We start from the raw sequence: 25,246 nt of genomic DNA, 5'->3' as shown, positions 1-25,246 counted from the left end.
AAACTAAAGCCTGCAATTTGAAGTTTTTAAATCCAACAAAGTAACCTACAGCAAAGTATGATTTTCATGATGTGGTGGAAGCAAGCCATCTATTTATCTCCCTGAACTGAATGGTTGTGTCCCATTGCAGAATAAAATACTTACAAATTCCCCGTCACCACAAGATGCTTATTATACACCTGGTGCTGTTTTGATAATCAACTCCTCCCTTTGGGTTTCACAGCCAATACATATGAACTGTAATCACCCAGTAAGTTAAGGAGGTCAGGCCACACTAATCAAGCATGGATCTCCTTTGCAGCTTGTTTGAGTAGCCTAAAGAAAATAGTATTCGCATTGGGTGTTATTTTAGTTTTTATTTATTATTTCTACATATCATTATATGTTTTACTATGTGAACTAGAGTATAGTTATATAATTTATAAAGCATTAATTAGTTATTGTTGACTGAGCTAAACCAGTTTGCCTGCTGTTACTCTATCATTCCTGAGGGTGGCAGCAGAGGACAATATATAAATTATTCCCTCTAATAAACTACGGTCATGTAAAGCATGGGATCATCTGATTTATTCTATTCTAAAGAATCCGTTCTAGTTTTTGTTTAACTGTTAGACATGGCTGTTGTGGCATTATTATAAAGGTACACAGTCATTTTAATCTATTTTATTTAAATGTAAATGTTATTTTATTGAGCTCAATTTAACATGAGCACAAACTAAAGCCTGCAATTTGAAGTTTTTGAATCCAACAAACTAACCTAGAGCAAAGTATGATTTCCATGATGGTGTGGAAGCAAGCCATCTATTTATCTCCCTGAACTGAATGGTTGTGTCCCGTTGCAGAATAAAGTACTTTGAAATGCCCCATCCATCTTGACTCCTGTGTGATATATGAGTCAGTCCAAAGGCTAACAGAGAGGTCAAATTACTAGAACAGGTGTAAATATGTGAATAACACACATCTCAATGCTGACTTAATGTGTAGTATTTTGTTTTAGCATTTGAATTTCCTAAGTAGACACTAAAAATAAATGGAAATAAAAAAATGTCCTCAAAATATGAAAATATTTATTCAAAAACATTTAACAAACATTGAAACATACATTTATAAACAGGAACTGGAAAAGGCAATAAAAAATTACCTAGGGTTGCAAATAGATTAGGCAATAAAAAGGGGGACAAAAATCACTAAGACTGGTTGCAGAAAACAAACAAAAATACACCAAACTAAATTTAAGAAAGAGAAAAAATGAAAATAAATAAATAACAATTTGCTTGTTCAGTCACTTCACTGGTACAAACAGTCAGTTGCAAGCAAAAATGACCCTCAGTGTATATTTAGGGACTCCAGGTAAGTTAGGACATCTCTGAAGATTTCAATCCTGAGGTTCACTCTGCAGCCTCCATGAGGGTCAAACTGCTCTTCAACTTGTTGAGTCATCACAGTGTCCAGAGTAAAGCGTGTCTGAGGCACTTGCACTCGTTCAGACCGGTGGATATCCGGGGGCTGTCCTGCAGCAGCTGCATCCCCAGTCCCTGCAGCTTCAGCCTCTCTTGTTGGAGCAGCATTGCCACCACCCATTGGTCCTGCAGTGCTGTCTGTCTCACCAGCAACTTCCGAGGGCTCAAATACAAACAGATCCCTGATTGCTGTGGTTGGCTGTCCCTGCTGTGCTAGGCAACCCCTAACAAAGATGACAAGGGGGACTGGTGCCTCTCTGTCCTTAGACCATGGTGGTTCCACTGGTTCATAAAGGCATTCAAGTCCCTGTTGATCCTTGGTAAATATACATAGTGCAGTGCCCAAAGATGCATTTCGTTATCATGGTCCACTGTACCCTCTCTCTCAAGAAAAGTGAAGAGGTCATGGTAAACATTGATTACTCCACGCCACATGTCACCCCAGAGTCTTTCAATCCGCTGATTGTGTGTACTTGTTCCTCTTATGGCACTGCCTCTACCAGAACCTCAAAAGATGAAAAACATGTAAAACACATGTCTTCACTATCTAAAGACATCTGAACTAAATTTTTATATAAGAAGTTGTAGATTTTTTTAATGAATCAACATATTCAAATTTTGCCAAACTACATTTCCCATAATGCAAATGGCCCCTCCCTGTAGTTGTGCTGATCAAACTTTAAACATCCGCATCATCTCATTAAGGAAGTGTTTGGATCATAGACTGTAAATATTACTATTATATTCATATATACAGTCTATGGTTTGGATGTTATTAAACGTAACACTAAAATAATCAGAAAAAGATCCTGAACAGCAAACAAGTAGAGTACTCGATGATTCCCCCCCCCCCCATGCTGGAGTTCACTGAATTTAAAAGTTAAACAGAAAGACAACAAACACATCACAGTAACTTGATGCTTTTATTGTGAAAAGAGACAGAAGTCAAAACTAAACATGACACAAGTCAATGGCATTTCTACAATTTGATGATCACAGCTTCCATCTTTAAAGAAATTAACAATGTTCACCAGGAATCTGTTCAATCATTCTGAATTATTTTATACAAAGTTCATTCATTAGTTCATAAACTGAAATATTTCTGTAAGTGTGATCCTGTACAGACTCAACTGATCAGCAGTGAGAAACAGGAGGAGACTCTCCGTCCTCCACACATCACAGAGACACTGAGGCACCAGGAGAACAGAACCCAAACCCAGGATAGAGAGGCTGAGTGAATGTGGTGTTGAAGGTGTGGAGGTGGATCAGTGAGTCAGAGGAGACTGAGTAGAAGGACAGAGAGCCAGCAGGACAGTCCACATACACTGCTACTCTACCAGAGACAGAGGAGGAGGAGATGGGTGTTTCTCTGTTATTGTGACAGACATAGTAACCACCATCATCATCACCATCATAGCAGATCAGACTCCAAGACTGATCATTATGTCCAAACCAACAGTCATCACTGTCTCCTCTCCTGCTGATTCCTCTGTAACTCACTGATATAGAAACATTTCCTCTCGTCTCAACCTCCCAGTAACAGCGACCAGTCAGACCATCTCTACACAGCAGCTGATGATAGTAGTCAAACCTCTCTGGATGATCAGGATACGGCTGATCCTCCTCCTCCTCCTCCTCCTCATCCTTGTCCTCCTCTTCCTCTTCCTCCTCCTCCTCCTCCTCCTCCTCCACACGTGTCACCTTCCTGTTGTTGTCAGACAGTTTGAGTTCTCTGTTCACTGTGTTTGTGTCCAGTGTGAGTTCACAGGAATCTGACGGAGAGAAGGAGACACAAAACAGCTTCAGTTATTAACCAATCAGCACGTAGATGATGACATCAGAGGGTTGAATGAGTGATGTCACAGTTTGATGAATGAAATTAAAAACAGACTTACACTTCCTCAGACCTGGTGTCAACCATCTGACTCCAGCAGGCTCCACCCTGAAAGGAGGAGGGGGGGGGGGGCATTACATCACTCAGAAAGCGAGAGAGAGATAGACAGAGAGAGAGAGAGAGAGAGAGAGAGAGAGAGAGAGAGAGAGAGAGAGAGAGAGAGAGAGAGAGAGAGAGAGAGAGAGAGAGAGAGAGAGAGAAAGAGAGAGAGGGGGAGAGAGGGAGAGAGAGAGAGAGGTGGAGAGAGAAAGAGAGAGAGAAAGATAGAGAGACAGAGAGAGAGACCGAGAGAGAGAGAGAGACAGAGAGAGAGAGAGTGTTTTAAGTCTACTTGTTACTGTAGTTTAAGTATTGTATAGTACATGTTGTAATATGTCTGTCTGTCTGTCTGTCTGTAATTGATGTGTATTGTCATTAACAGGTCTCTCTTGAGAATGAGACCCTGTGTCTCAATGAGATTACCTGTATAAATAAAGGTTAAATAAAAATATAAAGAGAGAGAGAGACAGAGAGGGAGCTGTTGGTGAGCATGTACGGAGATGTGAATAACCTGATTTCTCTGTGTGCCATGTAGCCTAAACATCATATCCTGAATATGATCAAAAACAGGACAATCCTCATAACTGGAATATTCATGTCCATGTAAACACATATGATACAAACAACATGCTAGATCCGTGGGTTCAGCGATAGCAGCATCCATAGCAACCAGCAGTTTATCTACGGCAGTGGGGGGGTCGTGTATTTTACACCGGGGCCTTCAGTACCATCCTACAGCAATTAAATCACCTTTGAATAACCTCACCATGACACTAGGACATTACCGTGTGGAATAACATGATTTAACACAAGGCTCAACACCTAGAGACACCTAATACACTACTGCAGAGACATGAACACACACTGACTGAAGCATCACTTTCACACAGTATGGCAGGATGCTGCATCACATATAGGGTTGCACAATTAATCACAATTGTATGGAAATCGCAAAATGGACTAGTGCAATATCCAAATTGCAGGGGGGGGGGCGCAATATTTGTTAAAGGCAAAATATGTTTCATTCTGAATGTATTGTAAAAGTATTGTGGAGCTGCAGAGACGTCCTGGACTACAAATCGTATCCTATAGACTACAGAAAACATCTTTGTTTGGTACAGATCCTCACAATAAACACACTATAATCATTGTAATTTATTTCAATGTTAATAACTTTCAATGATCATTCCCTCCAATATTGTGCATCATATCTCAATATCAGTCAAAATAATCGCTATTAGATATTTTCCTCATATCGTGCAGCCCTAATCACATGAAGTCAAAATGAATGGAATTTCCCAAGAAGTTAAAACAAACCCACAACAACCGGTCATATTTACTCATACAGTGACCACAAAGCAATCAAAAACACTAATAACACAATCAGCAATCAACAGACCTCCCCACAAATTCCAGCCAAGCAGCGGGGGCTTAACACACACGTCACCACGCACACACAAAGGCACAGCAGCCACTGACACTGCTCAAATCATTAACACGTAAAGCAAGCAGTAATAGCAATAAAATCATTTCACTAAAAATGCTGAAAAAGCCATTAAACTTACCAAAAGCTGCTCATCATGTGAACAAAAAGTACATCCACCTTTCTTTCATTAATATAACATCTACAAATGTAAACAAACTTATACAATATATAAAATACATATGAAATTGATATATATATATATATATATATATATATATATATATATATATTAGAAATTAATTCATAGGCCTTTAATTATAAAACTATAATTTTCAGATTCTGACAATCTCTTGCCCAGCAGAGAAGGCCTTGCTGGCCCTGACGGCCCTCCTCTGATCTACAGATCGGGTCATAACAATGAATATTCTGATCAATAGTGGATGGATAGGACAGTGTGTACAGGATTACGGCTGCCGGTGCCACTGCCACACTATCATTTACAGAGACCCAACAATTCCCCCAAGAGCAAGCATTCGGTGCAACAGTGGACCTTTCTCTGTAGAGAAACATCAACATTACATCACTCTCACACACACATACAGTTGTGTTCAGAATAATAGTAGTGTGTTTAAAAAAGTGAATAATGCTCAAAATCCTTAGAATAGCTTTAAATTCCATAATGTCAATGCATTGGGAAAACTGCACATTCAATTCCAAATCAAAACATGACCAAAAATAATGAAGAAAAAGGAATATTAGGCTGTTCCAAAAAATAGCAGTATTTGCATTTTTCTTTACAAACTCAAACATTTACTGTATAAACTGAAAAATGTTTCAAGGGTTAGCTTTACTTTGAATCACTGCACTAATATTTAGTTGCATAACCATTATTTCTGAGAACTGCTTCACATCTGTGTTGCATGGAGTCGACCAACTTCTGGCACCTGTGAACAGGTATTCCAGCCCAGGACGATTGCACTACATTCCACAATTCCTCTGCATTACTGGGTTTTGCCTCAGAAACAGCATTTCTGATGTCACCCCAGAAGTTTTCTATGGGAATGAGGTCTGGGGATTGGGCTTGCCATTCCATAACATCAATCTTGTTCATCTGGAACCAAGACTTTGCTCGCATACTGGTGTGTTTTGGGTCATTGTCTTGTTGAAAGACCCATTTCAAAGGCATTTTCTCTTATTTATTTCATTTTTTTTTAAAATCTATTTTTCAGGGACAATGCAGCACACATTATTACATACACAGTTATCACAGTCAAGGCCATAATAATATGTGTAAATGTGTTGCATAAAAGGTTTCTAGCCAATAGGCTAATTTGCAACCCCAGTCCCTGGTCAGGCCTTTTTAAAAAGATATCCAAATACAATTTTAAAAGAACTACATAGTGTGAGTTACACAGTCATGCAGCAGATACATTATATACTGATATATTACATCAACATTTCACAGAGTCATGACCACATTACACAAGGCAGCACACCACATAACAACACAAACCCCAAGCATCCAGCTGCTCGCGCCTGCTCACCCTATATACCCTATACCCACCCCGATAGTGAGGGGCCTGGGCCACTACATGTTTATCTCCCATACCCACACCGCCCCGCAGAGTGAACCTTGGCAGCCATGCGCAAACAGCCAGGCATCTAGCACAGACAATACATTTCAACAACACAACTAACTCAGTGGTTACATGTTTGGTTTTCTTTCAGCCAGTATTTCACCTTTCTATTAAATGTTTTCCGTTTGGTTTGTGTTTTTATTTCAGTTTGTAAATCATTCCAGAAATGGGTCCTTATCACTGAAAAACATGACTGGCCGAAAGTGGTTTTGCGCCCCTTTGCTATGCAGTTGCCACCCACTGCTTCCCTAGTGGCCAATCTCCTTATATTTGTTTTTGTCACAAAAGAACAGAGTACAGCTGGAGCTAGATTATTTGCGCATTTAAAAATCAGTTTAATAAAAGAGAATTTAATAAAGCTGTCAAAATTTAAAAGCTTGTTTTTCAAGCCACATTGTTGGTTTCTGATCCATTATTTTCAGTCCCTGTTTGTATAATGATATGATGGGTTTGACTGTTGTCTGGGAGTCTTGGCCCCATACAGTAAAAGAGTAGGATAAGTGAGAGAGTATCATGGCATAAAAAAACAGTAAAGCTGCCTTGACTGGTATGTGCTGCCTTATCATTCTGAAACAGTTCAGGTTTGTCCGGACAGTCTTACAGAGTTTGATAATGTGTTTACTGAATTTAAGTTGGGAATCCAGAATAATACCTAAAAATTTAAATTCTGTAGAGTACCCTGGTCTAAATCCAAACTGTTTGGAGTTGATACGTTTGTAGCTTTCAAGATGCTCTACTAGCTGTTCTGTGATAATCTTTTCTAAAATTTTGGAAAGAGCAGGCAATATTGAGATTGGCCTATAGTTGCCTGCTTGGTCCTTTGCGCCAGCCTTGAAAATTGGAGTAATGATGGCTTGTTTCCAACTTTGTGGGAATTTGCCCACTCTGATGGAAAGGTTTACAAGGTGGGTTACAGGTTTAACCAGGGCAGAGCAGTGAGTTCTGATAAAGGCAGTGTCCAACCCAAACACGTCCTTTGCCTTAGACTTGTTTAGTTTATTAATGATTTTATGTACTTGTTCCTGACTGACCTGCTTAATTTGTAAAAGCTTTAATGGCTCAGACTTTGTGGTCTTTGATAGGGTTGCTGGTTCAAAATTCTCAGCAAGCTCCTCCACTGACTGAATAAAGAAGTTATTGAATTAATTTGCAATAGCTGAACTGTTAGTGCTGGTAACTCCATTCACTTCCAATTCTGTTATTGTTTTCAACATAAGGCAACATGACCTCTTCAAGTATTTTGATGTATTGAAACTGATCCATGATCCCTGGTATGCGATGAATAGGCCCAACACCACAGTATGAGAAATATCCCCATAACATGATTTTTGCACCACCATGCTTTACTGTCTTCACAGTGTACTGTGGCTTGAATTCAGTGCATGGGGGTCGTCGGACAAACTGTCAGCCCCTAGACCCAAAAAAAACAATTTCTGCACCATTTCTCCTTTGGGCAGTCAATGTGTCCTTTGGCAAATTTCAACCTATTCAGTACATGTCTTTTTTTCAGCAATGGGAATTTGGGGGGCTTCTAACTGATAGCTTTGCTTCACATAGCCTTCTTCTGATCGTAACAGTACTCACAGGTAACTTTAATTCTTCTTTGATTTTCCTGGAGCTGATCATTGGTTGAGCCTTTGCCATTTTGGCTATTCTTCGATCCATTCGAATGGTAGTTGACTGTTTTTTCCCACGTCGTTCATGCTTTGGATGCCATTTCAAGGCATTTGAAATTTTTTGGCTGAGCAGTCCATCATTTTCTGCACTTCTTTACATGTTTTCCCCTCTCCAATCAACTTTTTAATCAAAGTCCGCTGTTCCTCAGAGCAATGTCTGGAACGACCCATTTTGCTGAGTATTTCAGTGTGAAATGCACTATAACCAGCATGCATAACATTTGCTTCCTTCCTTCCTTAAATATGGGCCATAACTGACACCTGAATCATTCACCTCACTAATTGAACACAACACTGCTATTATTTTGAACATGCCCCTATCAATTACAGATTCAATTACACAGAATGAGCAGCATGCATGTCATGTATGTAGGGTCTGTTGGTTTTCTATGACTCTACACACAACACTTACTAGTAAATTATTTGCCATGTGAAAATATCAGTTCTACCAAAAAATTTCATTTATGAGGTTAGTGATGTTGGACTGCTATTATTTTGAACACAACTGTATATTGTGCTTGCACCACAGGGACTAGGAAAGAGCGTTTTGTGGGATTTTTTTTTAACTTAGAATCGGTACTCTCCCAGCACAAGAGGAACTTAGAGAAATAATTGGTCCAGTGTCAGAGTACGTCTCTGACCGATCACATGAGCCATGCAGTACCGGCAACTGACATTTTAAAAACCAAGCTAACTAGTCTGCTGAAAGAGTAGATTAATGCTTCATCCACACACTCTTCTCACAGCGTAGAAAGCACATTGCTTTGTGCTAAGCTAGGGTAAAATTGTCCTGGACCTTCCTGTCAAGTTTACACTGATTTCGATCCCGGGAAAGAGGGGAAAAAAAGGATATGGACAGTGCCTTTAATATACAGATATCTGTCCAAACTACATCAATTATTAACAAAAGGGAGTTATCATTTTAGTTCCTGGAGATGTTCTCCTTTGAAACGTCCTACACAAATATCTCCTTTTTTGTTCATCAGTGTTTGTACCTGAGAGTTTTCAGTCTCCAGAGAGGATCCTTCAGTCCCTCTGACAGTAGCTTCACTCCTGAGTCTCCTGGATGATTGTAGCTCAGGTTCAGCTCTCTCAGATGGGAGGGGTTGGAGCTCAGAGCTGAGACCAGAGAAGAACAGCCTTCCTCTGAGATCAGACAGCCTGACAGACTGCAAACACACAGAACAACACACAGGAACCCTCTGTCAACACATGTAGCCATGTGTTTGTTTTCTTTGTTTGTTGTCCAGGTACATTTTGGTCCAGATTTATAATAGAACTTTAAAATTATTTGTGGTATTTAATTATTCAATAACAAAAGCAAATGATGAAACACCCTCATGTAAAGTAACTCTAAGTCTAATACCTACTGCCCAAGTTTATTGTATCAGCAGACAAAAAGCTACACATCAGCTGTTTTATCAACTAAAGTTAATTAGAGTTTAAATTGTCATCAGTTGAATCAGTTAATGAATCCTGACCTGAGAGTCTCCAGTGTACAGTGTGGACTCTTCAGTCCAACAGAGATCAGCTTCCCTCCTGAATCTTGCAGGTTGTTGTTACTCAGGTGCAGCTCTCTCAGACTAGAGGACTGGGAGCTGAGAACTGAGGACAGAGCTTCACAGCTTCTCTCTGACAGATTACAAACACTCAGTCTGAAGAGACAACAGGAAGGAAACAATATATTTATATTTAACTCCTGTTGAAAGATATCAGAATATTTAAAGGTACAATATGTAACATTACTGCATTAAAATGTCTAAAAACAAACATACCTATGTTATATATTTTTATGAGTTGTGTTACACTATCCCAAATGTTTCCATCAAATTACAAACCTGAGTGCATGCATACCTGTTTTCCTTGTCCTTTCAGCCAAAAAGGGATATTTTGCCCAAAACTTGTTTTTCATAAATCCCCAAGAGTCCAAGGAAATGTAATATCCAAGCAGTTATATCCCAAACGATCTGTTCGCCTCACAATGTTGAAGTTTCTGGCCGAATCACAACGGAAAAAAACATGTATCGCCGCTCGCGTCTCTCCCCAGGTTCCTACATGCTCGATGTGGGCATCACTGTATTCTCTAGGGTCTAAGGTTTCCATAGATACCTGGTATGAGCCAATCCGTTCAGGTTTGCCTGTGATATCCCCAATGGAAGCGGAGGATGCCTCTGACACCATGTCAGCACCACGTGCAGACGATCAACATTTGCTCGGACCAGTTAGATTTAAATGCTACAAGACCCGTCTACCTCTTTAGTGAATGAGCAGACAATTCGATTGATACCCAATTTGACCCTGAAATTTTAACCCTGTGTTGGCAGGAGCTGTGTCAAAGCAAAAGCAGGGCCTCCCATAAGCATATCACACCCTGTGCATTTTGTAATTACTTATTTCTATATATTTATGTATATAGTTATTTCAAGTATGTGTGTGATAGATGTGGGTGTGTTTGTGTATTTGAGAAGTGTTTTAGTATATACTTAATTGGCTTTTTTCTTTGCACAAATACAAAAAAAGGACAGACATTTCTGTAGAAAAAAATTCATATAAAATCAATTTTTGAGTCTTTTAGCTTCTGGATTTTTTCTATAGTAAACTGAGACATGTTGCTATGGCCTGGGTGTATCTGTATCTTACCAGGTGTGTTTACAGTAGTGTATTTTAATCATTTTACAGATGTATGACTTGGACGGAAATAAAAAAAAACCCTCCATTCTAGCCTCTGTAACTGTGTCAGTAAGGCCTAGAATCACCCTGACACTTGTAACAAAAAATTGAGTGTTTTCTTTCCAATGATGTCAGGCACACCCCAGAGTATCTATTATATGGGAGCTGTACCACTTTTAATTTGGGTATGACGTTAAGACCAAAAAGCATGAAATTTCAAGCGTTTCTTTTAATATCGATCCAGCTTAACGTTACTACAATGTGCTGGTTGACAAGTAGCTAACGTCAATGCTAATGCTTGGTGGGTAACATTATAGGGTCACAACATCATTCATTAGGTTATTAGTAGCATGATTGTTTTGACCACGGATAAAAGCAGCACTGGGCTAACCCACGAATGAGTTCACTAGTAACGTTAACGTTAGCTGTTTAGAAAAATGACTAATCTAATGCTAATTTAGTAAGCTAGCACACCCCGGTCGGTCTGCCTCACTCGGCGCAGATAAACTTCAGTCGGGATGACAGCTGACAACAGCCCTGGGACATATAGTTACCGTTAGCCCCCAGTCAGCTAGCAGCGAGCCACTACCATTACAGCAATCTGTACCCGGCCAGCACTTAACTCCAGTGCCGGGTGCTAACGACGCTAACAGCAGTTTAATGAAGCGTCGGAAAACAGTCTTTACAGTTAGGTAAATTAACCCGACAAAAGGTGGGTTAACTCCGAACTGAGCACACGAGACACGTTAGGATGGACGTGAATGAGCTATAATCCCTCAAACATGTCAGCTCATGGGAAAGATAGAAAGGTCGATGCAGAGTGCCGAGTTTTTAACCAAACATGGACTTCTAAGTATTTATTTACTGAAGTCAAAAGTAAAGCCGTGTGCTTAGTTTGCAGAGAACAGATCGCTGTGTTAAAGGATTATAATTTGAATCGCCACTACAATGCTAAACACGTAGAGAAATACAACTTGACTGATGCAGAACGGGCACGGCAACAAGGCATCCAAAGATGCAGCAGTCAAGAACAGCTTTGTGATATCCCATAAAATCACCAAAAACTGTAAGCCATTTTCTGAAGGGGAGTTTATTAAAGGTGCTCTAAGCGATGTCATGCGTTTTTTAGGCTACAACATTTTTTGTAACATACAGCAAACATCTCCTCACTATCTGCTAGATGCCTGTCCCCTGAATACACTGAAAAAAAATCATCTCCTCACTATCCACTAGCTGCCTGTCCCCTGAACACACTGTAAAATAACATCTCCTTACTATCCGCTAACTGCCTGTCCCCTGAACACACACTGTAAAAAAACATCTCCTCACTATCCACGAGCTGCCTGTCCCCTGAACACACTGTAACAAACATTTCAATATCTGCTAGCTACCTGTCCCCTGAACACACTGTAAAAAAACAAAAAAACATCTCCTCACTATCTGCAAGCTGCCTGTCCCCTGAACACACTGTAAAAAACATCTCCTCACTATCTGCTAGCTGCCTGTCCCATGAACACACTGTAAAAAACATCTCCTCACTATCTGCTAGCTGTCTGTCCCCTGAACACACTGTAAAAAAAAAAATCTCCTCACTATCTGTTAGCTGCCTGTCCCCTGAACACACTGTAAAAAACATCTCCTCACTATCTGTAAGCTGCCTGTCCCCTGAACACACTGTAAAAAACATCTCCTCACTATCTGGTAGCTGCCTGTCCCCTGAACACACTGTAAAAAAACATCTCCTCACTATCTGCTAGCTGCCTGTCTCCTGAACACACTGTAAAAAAGCATCTCACTATCTGTGAGCTGCCTGTCCCCTGAACACACTGTAAAAAAACGTGGTCCCTGTAGACAGGCCAGGCTCCACAAACGGCAACAAAAACAAACTGCGCCAACCTGCACCACCAAACATAACAAAGAGTTCCAGCCAATAACAGACAAGAAGTGTGCTGAAGGGAGGGGGAAGGAACAGGATGAGGAGGAGGGAGGGGCAAGCTAGCCTCATTTTATTTGACAATATTTCGAACGTCAACAAGAAGTGACGTCACCCAACATGGCTTACAGCACCTTTAAAGAGTGTTTGGTGGACTCTGCTGCGCTACAATGCTAAAAGAGACGTTTGAGAACGTGCCACCTGACATAAAATTGATATTGAGCAGAACTGAGTTCATCCTATTGGTCCGCGGCCCTCCACAACAGTCCCTGTTTCTCATGTGGCCCCTTGGGGAAATAATTCCCCCCCCCCCCCCCGATCTGGAGAATCCAACAAAGAAAGTGAAGTGTTAGTCATGTGGAACGACAACAGAAGATCTGAAGGAAGTTTATCTCCATGTCTTGTTATTCCCGCCCCCAACAAAAAGGGATTGTGGGTAAAAAAAAATAAATAAAAAAAAACGGCAGCCGGCAAGCCAGCTTTAATTCACAGGAGCCGTTCCAGTCTGAACATAATCCTCCAACACACACACACACACACACAAACACACAGACAGACACACACACACACACACACACACACACACACACACACACACACACACACACACTCACACACACAGACAGACAGACACACACACATACACACAAACACAGACACACACACACACACACACACACACACACACACACACACACACACACACACACACACACACACAGACAGACAGACAGACACACACACACACACACACACACAGACATACACACACACACACACACACACACACACACACACACATACACAGATACACACACAGACATACACAGACATACACACACACACACACACACACACACACACACACACACACAAAGACAGACACACACACAGCTCGGCGAGCAGTCACGCATGTTTGACGTCTTCCTCTTGCGGAATGCGTCAAACACGCTTGAATGCTCGCTGAGCGGCGCACGGGACAAACACGGCGTCCCAGCATCTCCATGATGACAGCCACCGTGTGTTTGTTTGCGGCGGGAAGCAGCCGACTGGAGGAAGAAATTGGCTCGGATCTTCTGCTGCTGCACAACGGCCATCGGACGGTCCTGGAGATTCCCCCGGCAATCCCCACCCACACGTTACAACTAACCCCGTCTGCCCTGGTGTTGAAAACATCCAAAAGGTGAAATTGACATGTGAAATATATTGTGCTAGTGTGGTTTTGGCTGCTGGCTAATGTTAGCTTGCTGCCTCACTAGCTAACTGGTCAGCTAACAATACAAATCAAATCAAGAAAAATATTATGTTGGGGAAACTGCAGCTATGTTATAAGAATGACATGAATAAACATTACTAAACGTAACGTGAATAACCTTGAATGGGTAAACTCGTCCGTGAACAGACACATTCTAATCGTTCATGGTGCTTAACAATAAAAACTACAACTCCTATAATTCCACGCAATTTCCCAACGTCATCAAAAGCTTACCATCCATGTTTTGACTGAGAGACCCCTAGCAGCAGAAAGTTACATATTATGCGTTTAATGATGAATAAATCACACTAACAGAGCTTTGTTGGAGGCATGGTAATGAAGAAGGCAGATAACATTTGTGTTTAAATGTTAAGTCTGGACTTTTGGTGATAGAGAATATAAAATCCCTTTAAACACATGTTAAAATTCTTGCTATATTATTCTAAACACGGAAACATGATAACTAATTGTGACTGAGTAAAAAGACATCAGATATCCATATTCACATATGATTTTTAAAAAATGAGGTTCTCAATCTCAGCCATAGTTCATACTTTGTGCTTTACAACATACTATAAATAAGAACAAAATGATTTGAAAACATTCAAAGATTTCCGTATTTTTTAATTTTAAATCCTGACATGAGAAGGGCGGTTTAAATTTAATGAAGCTTAACGTTTAGAGAAATATCATAAGAAGACAAATAACGATTGTGTTTTTATGTTGAGTCTGGACTTTTGCCGATACAGTATATGAAATCCCTTCTCAGCATGTTTAAATATCTGCTGCTCTACTCTAAAACATGAAACATGATCATTAATCATGACTGAAGAAATGCTTGAAATTTCATGCTTTTTGGTCTTAACGTCATACCCAAATTAAAAGTGGTACAGCTGCCATATACTTTGACACTCTGGGGTGTGCCTAACATCATTGGAAAGAAAACACTCTCAATTTTTTGTTACAAGTGTCAGGGTGATTCTAGGCCTTACTGACACAAAGTTATAGAGGCTAGAATGGAGGTTTTTTATTTCCGTCCAAGTCATACATCTGTAAAATGATTAAAATACACTACTGTAAACACATCTGGTAAGATACAGATACACCCAGGCCATAGCAACATGTCTCAGATTACTATAGAAAATATCCAGAAGCCAAGATCAAAAATTGATTTTATATGAATTATTTTCTACAGAAATGTCTGTCCGTTTTTCTTATTTGTGTAAAGAAAAAAGCCAATTAAGTACATAATAAAACATTATTGTTTGTCATTATTGTCTGCTCATTCACTAAAAAGGTAGACATGTCTTGTAGCATTTAAATCTAACTGGTCCAAGCAAATGTTGATCGTCTGCACGTGGTGCTGACATGGTGTCAGAGGCATCCTCGGCTTCCACTGGGGATATCACAGGCAAACCTGAACTGATTGGCTCATACCAGGTATCTATGGAAACCTTAGACCCTAGAGAATACAGTGACGCCCACATCGAGCATGTAGGAAACTGGGGAGAGACGCGAGCGGTGATACATGTTTTTTATTGCCGTTGTGATTCGGCCAGAAACTTCAACATTGTGAGGCGAACAGATCGTTTGGGATATAACTGCTTGGATATTACATTTCCTTGGACTCTTGGGGATTTATGAAAAACTAGTTTTGGGCAAAATATCCCTTTTTGGCTGAAAGGACAAGGAAAACAGGTATGCATGCATTCTAGACTCCAGACACCAGCTGCGCAGTTTACGGCTGAATTGTTTTATTTTCTGTTACTTTGTAACAGTTGTGTAACTGCTATAAATCATCTAATGCTTTGTGTGTGGGCTTAATTGAATCAAGAGAGGCTAAGCTTTCAATTGGTGTGTCGCATGGCTGTATATTTTGAATATTTAATGAATGCTTTAAAGTTATAAAAACGCTAATGAGTGGAGGTTACAGCAACACTACAGCCACAAAGTCTGCCATCCATGGTACAGTGATCTTTAAGAAGTAATATTACACAAAAGGGTTTGATTTAACGTCATTATTGGCACAACAGTGATGCATCTAGAACCGAGGCGTTGGCTGAAGTGATAATATGATGTTAAATCAAACCACAACGACGGTTACCAACTAAATAAAAGATATAATCAAACTGTATTCATATAGTCCCTCCCTGTTAAATGTTAGTCAGCCAGTCATCTTAAGGTAACGTTAGCTTTGTAACGGTAGAGATCATGGAATTTTCCAAACATAACCACTGCACATATTAACACAAAACTGCTTGGCTAACTTAATCTGGTTATAACTATATCTACTTAAATAAATATATTTTTCATGGATAGATTTAGCTACTATACGTCCGCGAACAGCTGATGTGATCCAAACAGCTGATATGATCCAAACAGATTGTCTGGTCGGATCTACTTGTTGTATAATCAGGAATAAACAAATGTCCATTAACCAAAGTCGCATGATATCAAAAAATTTATTATTTCCGGATCTCAGCCACAGTTCATGTCATGTTTCATTTTTTAAACTAATTTATTGCTTGAGCGCCGTCCTCACTTGTTTCAATGGAATTTCGTTGTATTCTTTTACAATGACAGTAAAAGGAATCTGAATCATTCTTTATGAAGTGATTCTAAATCAGAATAAAATACAGTACATTGGAAATATTTTGAATGTTTACAAAGTATTTTTCAAAGATTATTGTTCTTGATCTGACCTGAGAGTCTCCAGTGTGCAGTGTGGACTATTTAGTCCATCAGAGATCAGCTTCCCTCCTGAATCCTGCAGGTTGTTGTTACTCAGGTCCAGCTCTCTCAGACTAGAGGGCTGGGAGCTGAGAACTGAGGACAGAACTTCACAGCTTCTCTCTGACAGATTACAGCCACTCAGTCTGGAGAGACAACAGTAAGCAAAAAAGTTATTTATATTTAACTCCTGTTGAAAGATATCAGAATATTTCAAAGGTACAATATGTAACATTTCTGCATTAAAATGTCTAACAAAAAATATACCTATGTTATATATTTTTAGTGAGTTGAGTTGTGTTCTGACACTATCCCAAATGTTTCCATCAAATTACAAACCCAGAGAAATCTGTTATTTTGACACTGGACGTTTCCTTTAGTCACCTGTCAGTGGCATTCCAAACAATCCTACTGCTCCAAATAAGTGACAAAATAACGCCAACATGTTCCTATTTACATGTTGTGATTTGTAGAGTCACAGCGTGTACAAAAAACAACGTAACATGAGACACAGCCATCTTCTAACCGTAAACAAACCGGGAACTATATTCTCAGACAGGCTTGCTGCAAAGCACATCACTCCGCCCAAGTAGCAGAAGTACCTGAGCTTCGCCTTCTGAGAATATAATTCCCGGTTTGTTTACGGTTAGAATATGGCTGTGTCTCATGTTATGTTCTTCTTTGTACATGCTGTAACTATACAAATCACAACATGTAAATAGGAGCATGTTGGCGTTATTTTGTCACTTATTCGGAGCAGTAGGTTAGTTGGAACAAGTTACCTGCAGGTTCTGTGCTAGGCTAAGCTACCGGTGGAGCCGTCAGACAACGTTACAACACGCACGGACATGTGAATTGTATGTATTGACTTGAGTTACTCTGGGGGTTACGGTGAATAAGCCAAAGTCTCAATAAGTCGCGTGTTCCTTTAAGGAATTGGGAGTGCGAGGCCAAACCTTACGCCAAACCATCAAAGCCCTCTCACGTGCAGCAGAAGAAGCAAGTCGATGGCTATGGGAAAAAAGGGGTGGCTCCAGCTGGACACCTAATAACACCTGCGGAACGTAAGGGTTGTAAACAGAGGGTGGGGCACACCTGGGATGCCAATTTCGGCCGATGAGCCATCTGGAGGTGTCATGGGCCTATCATTGAAACACCAGTGAAAAAGGGTTACCATCTGATGACCCCAATGAAGCTAAAACCCCCCATTCTCATTCCACTCAGCCAGACCTGTCACCACCACAGCGAGGAAACCGCTACGATGGATGCATCGTCACCACTCATACCTCAGGTTCTAAACAGGGGATTGTTTCACCCAGTCAAAAACATAACTGATTGTTCATCAGATGTGACAAAAAAAGCATGCGGGTAGGCCAAGGCAAAAATTGTTATAAAACATTAGCCACAATATTTATAAAGAATCACATTTGAATAGTAATTTCAGCATTAAAATAGAACTGATTTTTTTACTATTGAAATTATATTTGACTTTCGGAATTTGTTCCAACAGCCCTAGTGAGTTATAAACTGTATGTGAGCACAATACATGAACTGACCTAAGAGTCTCCAGTCTACAGTTTGGACTCTGCAGTCCAGCACACAGACACTCCACTGCTGAATCCTTCAGGTCGTTCAGGTCCAGCTCTCTCAGATGGGAGGGGTTGGACTTCAGAGCTGAGGCCACAACTTCACAGTCAGTCTCAGAGAGTGCACAGTTAATAAGCCTATGATGACAGATAATAAACAACATTTAAAAAATAATCAAATCTGAAACTTTTATCCTTAAAAAACAGACATCACATTTGATCAAAAAGCACATTCACAAGGGTCTGATGTTAGATTCAGATATGTTGAGGTGAGAGGTCATGGGATCCCTTTCAAAATGGCCATGCCATACAGACAGAGATCCATTCTGGATTTTTTTTTTATTAAAAAATTAAGTCTGCAGACTTGTATTCATAGTATAACTACAACTCACTTCTTCTCTGAGCTTGAGGAAGATAAAATACCACCACTGAGGTGAACCTGCTGAGCTCTCCTTCACTGGCAGAACGAATCTGTGTGATGAAGCTGTGGGATCCTAAAGTCTTCCCATTGTCTCTGCTGATTCATCACGTCTGTATCCACTTTTTTCTTCATAAAAGCTACATTTTTCAGGTCAGCAGCTTATGGAAACTTAACTTCTGGGTTATTTAGCCTTTTGGTAGTGAATATCACCACAGAGCAGCTTTTAGACATGTTTCTGTTGTTTTCTAGCAGATGGAACAAAGAGGAGGAAACCTTCACACAGTACAAGTCAACAGAGCAGAGAGATGTTTTCCCCTCCGATAGGACTTGCCTCTGTCTCTATTATTAAAGTCTTAATGTTTACATCAAGAATTCACTCCAAAGCAGTTACATTAAAGGTTTACTACCGTTTTTTTCAATCTTGGTCCAGTATTGAGCGAGATCGTAATGACGGGCCGGCGATGTACAATGTAACCTAATGAGGCAATTTTGAACCTTACTTTTTGTCCAATGAAAGTGATTCCACGTTGTCAAAATCATTTAAATATTGAGCCACTGCATTGAAAATCTTTTAGATAACAGGAGCCTATGATTTCTGTATCCTACTCCATAACAACAGACTACCTGAACACCTTTTTCTCATCTGTGTTTCACTCTCCACACCGCTGTCTTCAGATAAAGTGTCATGTCCTGAGATCTATAATGCTGTCAGACACTGTTAGCAACGATCTGAGTCTGTAGCAAAAGAAATTACATTTATTGGACAAAAAGCAAGGCTTCACAATTGCCCCATTAGGTTACATTGCTACAAATGTTGCAACAAAGCTTGGTTCACACCGGCTCGTCATTGTGATCTCCCTCAATACTGGACCAAATTCAAAGATTTTTGGTCACATCAGTCTATTAGACACAAATGCATAGGCAAATGGGGGCAAGGTTGAAAAAAACGTTTAATGTACTTTTTATTCAATTCAATTTTATTTATAGTATCAAATCATAACAAGAGTTTTCTCAGGACACTTTACAGATAGAGTAGGTTTAGACCACACTCATATAACATACAAGGACCCAACAATTTCAGTAATTCCCTCAAGTGCAAGCATTTAGTGTGACAGTGGCGAGGAAAAACTCCTTTTAGGAAGAAACCTCGGTGATGAGAAAAAACTTCCTTTTTTGTAATGTAACTTTGGAGCATTATCGAAACTTTCCGACAGCTAGCATGACATAGTTGATACCAATGGATTCCTTAGGTCTTTTAGTTTCATATATTATACAGACAGAAACCCATTCTGGATTTTATCTATCGATATTGGATCATTCAAATGAAATCAGAAAAATATATTATTTAAACCAGCCCTGATAGATATTGTATAAAATGTGAAAATTAACAGAAACTTCCTTAAAATTAAATAGTTCAGAATCTGCTAATAAAAATATGATAAAACATAACTAATTGAAAGTTATTATGAAAAAGATTAAATTTCATGTGATGTTAGTTCAGCAGATCACAAATAATAAATGTCTGTTTGTATATAAAATAGACACATTATAGAAACACACTGCTGACACAGTATACACTGTAAAAAGGCGGTCTGCTGTGATAAAATGATGACAAAAGAGACTTTAGCTACAAACACAAAGATCATCATCGTCTCATTCTCACAGCGTTTGAGACAACAAAGACATTTGCAGTGTAACATGTAGAATTATTTACAATAAGCAGGTTTATCTTTTATAGTGTGTGTTATATTGTTCATGTGTGTAAAGTCTGTATGTTTACTATAAAACTGATGGTCTCAGCTTCACACTGATTTAAAATGATAATCACATCTGGACTTACCGAGCCTTTCTGCAGTTCCTCACAGCTGGAATCAGTCTCCGTCGTCCCTCCGTTGATGTCTTGTACTTCTCCAGGTCCAACTCATCCAGAACCTCCTCTGACATCTGCAGCATGTAGGCCAGAGCTGAACAGTGGATCTCAGAGAGTTCCTTCTCTGATCTGTTCTCTGACTTCAGGAACTCTTGGATCTCCTGATGGACTGAGTGGTCGTTCATCTCCGTCAGACAGTGGAAGATGTTGATGCTTCTGTCAGGAGAGATATCATTACTGTTCATCTCCTTCAGGTTGTTGATGGCACTCTGGATGATTTCTGGACTGTTATCTGTCTGACCCAGCAGGCCTCCTAAGAGTCTCTGGTTGGACTCCAGAGAGAGGCCATGAAGGAAGCGGACAAACAGGTCCAGGTGGCCATTTTTACTTTCAAGGGATTTCTCCATGGCTCTCTCAAGGAAGACATCCAGGGATGAACTAACATAGTCTTCTCCCAGGAAGTTCTTCAGTACCTGTTTGTTCCTGTTGGTGTAACAGTGGAACAGGTAGACTGCAGCCAGAAATTCCTGAACGCTCAGATGAACGAAGCAGTAGACTTTTTTCTGGAAGATCACACTCTCTCTTTTGAAGATCTCTGAACAAACTCCTGAGTACAGCGAGGCCTCTGTAACATCCAGACCACAGCACTCCAGGTCTTCTTGGTAGAACATGATGTTTCCTTTCTCCAGCTGTTCAAACGCCAGCCTCCCCAGCTTCAGAAGAACTTTGCTGTCAGCCTCCGTCAGCTCCCGTGGACTCGTCTCATGTCCCTCAGCATACTTGAGCTTCTTCCTCTTGGTCTGAACCAGCAGGAAGTGTGAGTACATGTCAGTCAGGGTCTTGGGCAGCTCTCCTCTCTGGTCTGTAGTCAACATGTTTTCCAAAACTGTAGCAGTGATCCAGCAGAAGACTGGGATCAGACACATGATGTGGAGGCTCCTGGATGTCTTGATGTGGGAGATGATTCTGCTGGAGAGCTCTTCATCACTGACTCTCTTCCTGAAGTATTCCTCCTTCTGGGCTTCAGCAAAGCCTTGTACTTCTGTTACCCTGTCAACACATGCAGGAGGGATGTGATTGGCTGCTGCAGGTCGGGAAGTTATCCAGACGAGAGCCGAGGGAAGCAGCTTCCCCTGGATGAGGTTTGTCAACAGCACGTTGGCTGATGACTTCTGTGTGACATCAGAAACAGCCTCATTGTTGTTGAAATCCAGTGAAAGTCTGCTTTCATCCAGGCCGTCAAAGATGAAGAGAAGTTTAGAGCCAGCGAGCTGCTCTGCCGGGACCTCCTGTAATGTTGGATGGAAAACACGGAGCAGCTCCAGAAGACTGTACTGCTCATCTTTGATCAAGTTCAGCTCCCTGAAGGAAAGAGGAATCACCAGACTGATATCTTGGTTTTCCAAACCCTCGGCCCAGTCCAGACAGAACTTCTGCACTGAGAAGGTTTTTCCAACACCAGCAACGCCGCTCGTCAGAACCACTCTGATGTGTTTCTTTTGGCCAGGTAAGGCTTTAAAGATGTCGCAGCACTTGATTGGAGAGCCATGGAGGGTCTTCTTCTTGGAAGCTGTCTCAAGCTGCCTCACCTCATGTTGTGTATTAACCTGTTTACTCTGTCCCTCTATGATGTAGAGGACAGTGTAGATCCTGTTGAGGAGGGTTCTACTTCCTGTTTCAGCTCCTTCAGTCACACGGTCATATGTCTCCTTCAGCCTGATCTTATGTTTCTGACGACCAACATTCACTGAAAAAAGGACAAAGGTGAGAGACAGAAGAAAGAGAAAAGTTGACAATCTGATGATTATTTTTATTACCAATATGAAAACAATCCAGTTAAATTTCAGATGGACGTAAACTGTAACAATATTTATGTTAAATGTCTTCGCTAGTGCAGCATGATATATAAGGAAAATACGTGTTATGCTATAACTTTGTTGAATATTGATATATACGATACATAATCACACAAACAAGAAGTGTTCTCAGTTCTGCTGCTTTCAGTATTTTGCCAAAATACAACACAACAACGCTTGTTGAGTTAAAAACAAATGAAAGGAAATGATTTCCCACTTTCTTTTATTAAACAAATTGAAATGAATATAAAAGACAAAAAATAATGACAGTTTAATTTTGAAGTTACTTAAATTATCCTTGTAATTAACACAAAGAAATCTGAGTGTCTTTCTTGATGTGAATATTGCATTAGTTAACGCTAATAAACGATAAAAAAACGATATGTTGTGCAGCCCTAGTCTGTGCTGTCTGACTCAACACATGTCTCAGTATTACAACAACCAGCGGTGTGTTCAGACATGAAGACATCAGCAGACAGATGGACAGACTTACTTTGTTCAGAGCTGCTCTGATTGGCTGTCTGCAGTCCAGCTCTGGTTCTGGATTTGGACAGCTGCTCCTCCTCAGAAACATTAATCCTCTTCCTCTTTCTGTGAAAACATTTCTTCATCACTAAAATGATAGAGGCAGTCTTTTTATTTTGAGAAAATAAATACCACATTTGACGGACATTTTCAGATTTTAAAGTTAAGAAATCTTTACAGTAACTTCAACATTTGGGTTTAAAATCCAGAAAAGATCCATCTGAGTTACAATCAGCATCTGAACTAATAGTTCTGCATCATGAATATAAAGAACATTTTGTCTCCATCTTGTATAACATGTTTTTATTCATATTTAAAGTTTGTATTAGTCCTCTTAGATTAGATTAGAGAGTTTTTCTGGGTCAGTGACAGCTGTCACAGATACAAAGAGGAAGATGGAACAACTGTGTGAATGTGTAACATCAAAAACGTGGCATAAATCCTAAAATGAGTTAGTATCAGTTGTCTTACTTTGTGTCTGAGGGTCCAGGTTCATTACTGAAGTCTGGAGGATAATATTTGGACCGGTCACTCTTCATAGACAGAACTTACGTTACAGACGTAACTATTTGGTCGGAAAGAGGCTATTGTAAAGACTCCAGGACTAATGTCATCTTTCTGTCCTCTAATGGAGACAAGACTCCATTATGACAATCAATCTCACCTTTCTGTTCTGTGCATCCTCCTCCACCCAAACACACAAACTGCTGCTACTGTCAATAATTAGGAGAATTTAAAGTTTGTATTAGTCCCCTTAGATTAGATTAAAGAGTTTTTCTGGGTCACTGACAGTTGTCACAGATACAAAGAGGAAGATGGAACAAATGTGTGAATGTGTAACAACAAAAACGTGGCATAAGTCCTAAAATGAGTTAGTATCAGTGGTCTTACTTTGTGTCTGAGGGTCCAGGTTCATTACTGAAGAATGGAGGTTCCTCTTTGGAAAAGTCACTCCTCATAGACAGACAGCCAGATACTACAGACTTTGCTCCGTCCTCCTCTTCCTCCAAACCACTCATCTTCTGATCTGAAGTCAGTCTGAGAGGTAAAACAGGAACACTGACTGTGAGCTCACAACATTTAAAAGAAATCAAATTTGTTCAGGAGTCAAAAACAGGAAGCAACGATCAGTAAGTAACACACACACAGAGTATACAGTAGGATAAAACCAGCCAGCACTCAGTCAGTTGTCATGGAGGGAATCATGAAATTGAGAATTTAAAAAGCTATAAGACAGATTCCATCAGGCCCTACATGAAGTCAGTGCTGAAAGCTAACAGTAACATAATAAATGTTGGATTAACACTCACCCTTCCTCAGCCTTCAGACACACACACAGTCACACACAGTCACACACACACAGTCACACACACCCACAGACACACAAACACACATACACACACACACAGAGACACACAAACATACACACAGTCACACACACCCACAGACACACAAACACACATACACACACACACACACACACAGAGACACACAAATATACACACAGTCACACACACCCACAGACACACAAACACACAGTCACAGAGACACACACGGTCACACACACAGTCACAAACACACAGACACACAGACACACACACACACACACACACACGCACGCACGCACGCACGCACACACACACACACACACACACACACACACACACACACACACACACACAAAGACACACACACAGCGCAGCAGGCAGAGGCGGGAGAGAGAGATAGCCGTTTCTCTTCTGGAGACTTGTTTAACTTATGACTAATATTCTATATACATTAGATTTAGTATTTAGTTAATACTTTTTTTGGTGTATTTGTTCTCTGATTTCAACGCTATAAAGACTGTTGCCGTGCTTGCGTCTCTCCCTTACCCCTCCTACCAGTCCCTATAGGCATTTGGCCCGTGCGAATGCAAATGGAAAAAACGGTTTTGGGGGAGAGTAGTTAGTACAACTGTTTAGAAGTGGACTGTTCCTATATCATCATATTCTTTATCATATTCTTTATTCAGGGCACAAAAAAACGGTCCATAGCACAATACAAAACATAGCAAAAGACAAATACAAGATAAAACACAAACAATAAGACTACAACAGTCAAGTTCCACAATACACAAAAAGAGTGTTCAGATATTAGCATATAGACTAAAACGCCAATGGTTCCACAGTCTCGAAGTATACCTGACCTCACTCATTGCAGGGTTCACTAGTGTTGCAATTATGCTTTTCAATGACTCAGTTACTCTACACATACATCTGTACATGA

The 25,246-nt window shown here is 40.2% G+C and overlaps 1 protein-coding gene and 1 long non-coding RNA gene across 2 annotated transcripts; both read right to left on the bottom strand.

The window, feature by feature from the left end:
• Nucleotides 1-2,636: 2,636 nt before the first annotated feature.
• On the bottom strand, nucleotides 2,637-24,003 carry LOC116052945 (NLR family CARD domain-containing protein 3-like). The gene is made up of 10 exons (XM_036002076.1): nucleotides 23,870-24,003; nucleotides 22,947-23,044; nucleotides 20,568-22,344; nucleotides 18,277-18,444; nucleotides 16,693-16,866; nucleotides 9,614-9,787; nucleotides 9,128-9,301; nucleotides 3,356-3,402; nucleotides 3,153-3,232; nucleotides 2,637-3,089 (listed from the first exon to the last, which is right to left on the bottom strand). Exons 1-10 carry the CDS (start codon nucleotides 23,995-23,997, stop codon nucleotides 2,637-2,639), a joined length of 3,273 nt encoding a protein of 1,090 aa, XP_035857969.1. The 5' UTR covers nucleotides 23,998-24,003.
• Nucleotides 11,951-12,379, bottom strand: LOC118495257. Its single transcript, XR_004897596.1, has 2 exons — nucleotides 12,194-12,379; nucleotides 11,951-11,986 (listed from the first exon to the last, which is right to left on the bottom strand). It is a non-coding gene; the product is annotated as an uncharacterized LOC118495257 (long non-coding RNA).
• Nucleotides 24,004-25,246: the final 1,243 nt, after the last annotated feature.

The sequence above is a fragment of the Sander lucioperca genome, chromosome 6 (genome assembly GCF_008315115.2).
Source record: "Sander lucioperca isolate FBNREF2018 chromosome 6, SLUC_FBN_1.2, whole genome shotgun sequence".
NCBI classification, from domain to species: domain Eukaryota; kingdom Metazoa; phylum Chordata; class Actinopteri; order Perciformes; family Percidae; genus Sander; species Sander lucioperca.
The sequence above is the reverse complement of the archived record's forward strand: the minus strand, read 5'-3'. Positions and strand labels throughout refer to the sequence as shown.

Bases quoted from the DNA above. Each gene is read 5' to 3' on its own strand.
- LOC116052945 (XM_036002076.1), bottom strand. From the start codon at position 23,997: ATGAGTGGTTTGGAGGAAGAGGAGGACGGAGCAAAGTCTGTAGTATCT. The intron at 23,045-23,869 runs GTAAGACCACTG...ATGTTTTCACAG, and splicing joins CCTGGACCCTCAGACACAAA to AAAGAGGAAGAGGATTAATG. The intron at 3,403-9,127 runs GTACAAACACTG...TCCTCCTTTCAG, and splicing joins TGGAGACTGAAAACTCTCAG to GGTGGAGCCTGCTGGAGTCA.